Here is a 5,164-nt window from a genome sequence, read left to right on the forward strand (position 1 = left end):
CCCCAATTTCATTGTTACAAATTGAACATAATTAAAGCATAGTGATTAATCACAAAAACAATATGTAATTATATATGTGTTTTCTGATGGTCTTAGGCGACCCCTGTGAAAGGGTCATTCGACCCCCAAAGGGGTCGCAACCCACAGGTTGAGAACCGCTGCTGTAGAGTCAGAAAGTTTTCTGAAGGAAGTTGCTTGTAAACTGAAATCTAAAGGATGAGTAGGAATAAACCATTTGAAGAGAGGTATTGACAAATATCCTGGGCAGAGAGATACCAAATATATTTAAAGGTTTAACTTTGCTGGTTCCCTAAGTTGAGGTAGAGGACTAGGCTAGGGAGGTGTGGGCTGAAAACAGCCCTGGGGAGGTGCTATGACTTTAGTAGAGTTTTTCAGGGGAAGAAACTTGACCCAAATTTTGTTTTTACCAAGGGACCGAAGAAATAATTTTCAAGGTTATTAAGAATGGAGGAATTCTCTTCAATGTATTTTCTTCTTCTACCTTTATTTCTTTACTAGAGGCCTGGTGCACAAATTAGTGCATGAGTGGGGTCCGGCTGGCCCACCCCGATCAGGGCCAATGGGGCCGGGCCGGCTGTGGGAAGGGGCCACGGGCGATTGGCCAGCCGGCTCCGCCCCTGATCAGGGTTGGGGGGCTGATTGGAAGCAGGGCCAGCTGGCCCCGCCCCTGGTCGAACTCCTGGTCGAGGGGACAATTTGCATATTAGCCTTTTATTATATAGGATTTTGCTGTGTGGTACCTTTTCCCTATTGTCTAATTTTTATTGTCCTTTAAGATTTCCTTGACCATTTTATTTCTGAGTTAATTAATTGACTTTAAAAGTTTATGTTCTTTTATAAAAGTACATAGGGATAAACAGAAATATCAGATACTGGAATACATTCATTTACCTCTGAACCAATTTACCAGACTATTAAAACAAAAATATTTAACCATAAATATTGGTTTTTTTGGAAAGGCATTCAGAAAATCTTAGCATCTCCTTTGTATATGGTGTGATACTGCTCTCTACTCAGTAATAATTACAGTGATTAAATTAATATAATTTGAGGTTTAGTGGAGACATTTTGCAGTTAAAAGAGTTTGTAAAACCTTTTCATAATTATGAGGAAGCAAAGTTATGTAGATGTTTAAAAGTTATTGAACTGTGGAACTCAAGATACAAAATGGTTTTGCTATGTTGCTGATTCACATTTTAGGTCTAATTTATATCTATAGTGTATGTTCTTCAAAATTAATTTGCTTTTCTAAAAAGAAATGTATTAGTACCATAAATTTCCTTGGGGATTTTATGGTTTGTTAGTTAGTTAAACTTCCTTGCAGATTGTAGGTTAGGTTAGTTAGAAGTATGGTGGGTTAGTTAGAAGTAAAAACCCTATGGTTTATGTTTGGAGATGGTAGTGACCATATCATTATTTTTGTGAAGATTATCCACATCTTCCCTCTGAGATCCAAGTAGCCCTAGAATCACTTTCTTTCCTATGAGAGAATAGCTTCTTAAGTATTTTGGGATGAGATCTGTCCCTTTGAAAGTTTGTCCTGGTCAATATGATAATGAGAGGAAGACAGGTGTCTACTATTTCTATAAGTATCTTTATAATTAATGCAGGCACTAAGAGTTAAACTTATTAAATTTGGTATATAAGTATTCAATATGTACAAATTAAAATAATGGTGTTTTTACAATCAAAGCTAATTTGTTTTTTTGCCTCCTTAGCGCTGGCTGACAGAGCAGAGAGCTCAATGTCCTCACTGCCGGTAAGTGTTTTGCTATGATTATTTGTGTATTTGGAAAATAATAAGGTAATGGAGTTGGAGTGTGCCCTAATATTAATAAGATTCTTTGTGTAATTTGCTTCATTTTGCCTCTTTATGAATACAGCTGAAAAGAAAATAATCTCTCTAGATACAGCATAAACTAATTTATCTTAGAATTATGTATGTAGAAAGCATTAAATTGTTTACCTTATTTTAGAAAATCATGTTTAACTTAAAAAGGTTTCTGGTTTTAAAAAATCTTAATAGTGTAGGTAAATATTTCTTAAAAGTCTTCTGATTCTGTTATTCTTCACCTAGGCTTGTCATGAAATAACACTTTCAGGTGAAGTTACTGGGATTGTTTCTAATCTTCTAAACATTTTTCTATCTGTGTACTGATATATCTACACTAATAAAAGAGAAACATGCAAACTGGTGTCACTCCACTATGCCCACTAGCCAATCAGAGCAACTATGCAAATTAACCCAACAAAGGTGGTGGTTAATTTGCATGTGCAGGCACGGAGCGAAGACTGAAGAGGCTTGGCTTCTCTGCTGCAGAGAGGCCAAGCCTTGCTGTGGCTGGACCAAAGGCCTGGGTCCTGGGTGCCAGAGGAAAACTGGTGCCAGCAGCCAAGGGAAGCAAGGCCTATTGCATGAATCTTTGTGCAACGGGCTTCTGGTATATAAATAAAAGGCTAATAGGCAAATTGTCCCTGTGGGAGTTTGACCAGGAGACTGGGAGTTCAGTTGCTCACTATGACGTGCGTTGACCACCAGGGGGCAGTGTGGAACAAAGGAAGGCCCCAGCTGGCAGCTGGGAGGCCCCAATTGGCCCTGATTGCTGGGCAGGCCTAGGGACCCTACCCATGCATGAATTTCGTGCACTGATCCTCTAGTGTGTGTGTGTGTGTGTGTGTATACACACATAAGTATTTTCTTACAACACAAATGATATAGTACTGTTGTTTTTTAAATATAAAATATAGTGTTATCTTTCCTGATGTACACATGTATTTAAATTTAAAAATGTTTGATTTATTTATTATCATATGTTATTTATTTATGCTTATATTGAGATACATTTAGATTGTTTCCACTTTTGGTAATTTCAAATTATGATGCCAGATTGTGCTGAAGAATAGGTTTATACCATTTTACAATCCTAATAAAAGGTACAAAAGTGCCTTTTCCTCACATTCCTGCCAATATTGTATATTACCAATCTATCTTTTTTTGTCCCTTTGCTAGATGAAAATTGTATCTTTTTTTTTCTAATATATTTTTAAAATTGATTTCAGCGAGGAAGTGAGAGGGAGAGAGAGATAGAAACATCAATGATGAGAATCATTGATTGGCTGCCTCCTGCACAGCCCCTACTGTGTATCGAGCCCACAACCTGGGCTTGTGCCCTGACTGGGAATCAAACCATGATCTCCTGGTTCATAGGTCGACACTCAGTCACTGAGCCACGCCAGTCGGGCTAGAATGTGTTTGTCTTAGAAAATTAACTCAAATTCCTGAATTAAAAAAATATATATATATCTCTTCTCTCTAGTGCTCCACTCCAGATACGGGAACTAGTAAACTGTCGTTGGGCAGAAGAAGTAACACAGCAGCTTGATACTCTTCAACTCTGTAGTCTCACCAAACATGAAGAAAATGAAAAGGACAAGTATGTCCTCAATTTCTTTAAGTATTTCATATATTATGGTACATGTTATTTTAATGAAACTATTTAAAGGTATTTTATTTTTTTAGTTTTGTAAGCGAACACAGGTAGTTTTCATTTGATGTTGTGTGGGTATCACTATTTGAAATATCTTTCTAACTCTTGAATGGCTTCTTTTATCAGAGGCTTTCATAAAAGGAGTGGAACTTCCACAGTTGCTGGTGTGCTAATAATTTCTCTTCTTTGCCTCTTGATGCCTACTGGCTCTCCTTGGGTTTGCTAAAGTTGCCTAGAGGTCATTGATTAAGAATTGTTCTGATAAATTTCCTATATTTTAAAAGATGTATCCTAAATTTGGTGGTGTGGAAATCATGCTAAATTAGCCTCCAGACAGTATCTAATCTGTTTCTTCATATTTTTATTGATTTTTTATTGGATATTCATATTACTTACAAATGAGAATATAAAATGTAGACCTATTTAGGTATTGTCTCTACGCTTAATGATGAACAGAACAAATGCAACACTGTCTCTTTTAAAGGCACACTGTTTCTTTTAAAGGCAAGAGAAAACTTTTTTTAAAAAAAAAATCTTTTTATTTCAGAGAGGAAGGGAGAGGGATAGAGAAACATCAATGATGAGAGAGAATCACTGATCGGCTGCCTCCCACATGCCCCCTGCTGGGAATTGAGCCAGCAACCCCAGGCCTGTGTCCTGACCAGGAATCGAACCACAACCTCCTTGTTCATAGATGGATACTCAACCACTGAGCCACGCTTGTCAGGCAGTAAGAGAAAACTTAAAAAAAAAATTTATTGTGCTAAAATACACATAACATCATTACTATCTTCACCATTTTTAAGTGTACAGGTCACTAGTGTTAAGTTTGTTCACATTGTCACCCAACTAATCTCCACTAGGGCTGCCATAATAGAATAGCATGGACTGGGTGCCTTAAACAGTATTGGAGGCTGGAAGTTCAGGGTCAGGGTATTGTTATGTTTGCTTTCTGGTGAGACCTCTCTCCTTGACTTGGATATGGCTTTTTCTCTCTGTGTTCTTACATGGCCTTTTCTCTGTTTGCATACACTTTTGGCATCTTTCTTTTCTTGTCAGGACATCAGTCCTATTGGGTTAGGCCTCTGCCCTTATGACCTTATTTAACATCCTTAAAGTCTTTGTTCCAAGTACAGTTACCTTAGGGCTCTCAACATAGGAATTTGGGACGTGGCGAATGCAGTTCAGTTAATAACCATGTACATCTTCATTCCTTTGCATGTAGATCTCCAACTTAAGGGAAAATGTTTTATCTTTTAATTTTTTTCTTGATTTCAGAGAGGAAGGGAGAGAGAGAAACATCAGTGATGAGGGAGAATCATTGATTGGCTGCCTCCTACATGTCCCCCACTGGTGATCAGGCCCACAATGTGCCCTCACTGGGAATTGAACCATGACCTCCTGGTTCATAGGTCAGTGTTCAACCACTGAGCAACACTGGCTGGGCTATTTTATTTAAAATATGGAATGCTTCATGAATTTGTGTGTCGTCCTTGTACAAGAGCCACACTAATCTCTTCTGTATTGTTCTAATTTTAGTGTATGTGCTGCCAAAGTGAACATGGGAAAACTTTAAAATTGAGTTGATTTTTCAGAAGGACCTGGTATTACTTTGTGCAGTTAATCATGTGTCTTATTGTTAGCATTGACCACAT

General features: G+C 37.7%; 1 protein-coding gene across 5 annotated transcripts in view; it reads left to right on the plus strand.

The window, feature by feature from the left end:
* Nucleotides 1-5,164, plus strand: part of TRIM37 (tripartite motif containing 37) — a 91,202-nt gene that overhangs the window by 9,061 nt on the left and 76,977 nt on the right. For all 5 annotated transcript variants that reach the window (XM_015559079.1, XM_006756189.2, XM_015559078.1 and 2 more), the window contains exons 3-4: nt 1,740-1,780; nt 3,339-3,455. In XM_015559079.1, the coding sequence (XP_015414565.1) occupies nt 1,740-1,780; nt 3,339-3,455 (158 nt within the window). The remainder of the gene's footprint in view (nt 1-1,739; nt 1,781-3,338; nt 3,456-5,164) is intronic.

Source organism: Myotis davidii, unplaced genomic scaffold, assembly GCF_000327345.1.
Source record: "Myotis davidii unplaced genomic scaffold, ASM32734v1 scaffold993, whole genome shotgun sequence".
In the NCBI taxonomy this organism is placed as follows: Eukaryota; Metazoa; Chordata; class Mammalia; order Chiroptera; family Vespertilionidae; genus Myotis; species Myotis davidii.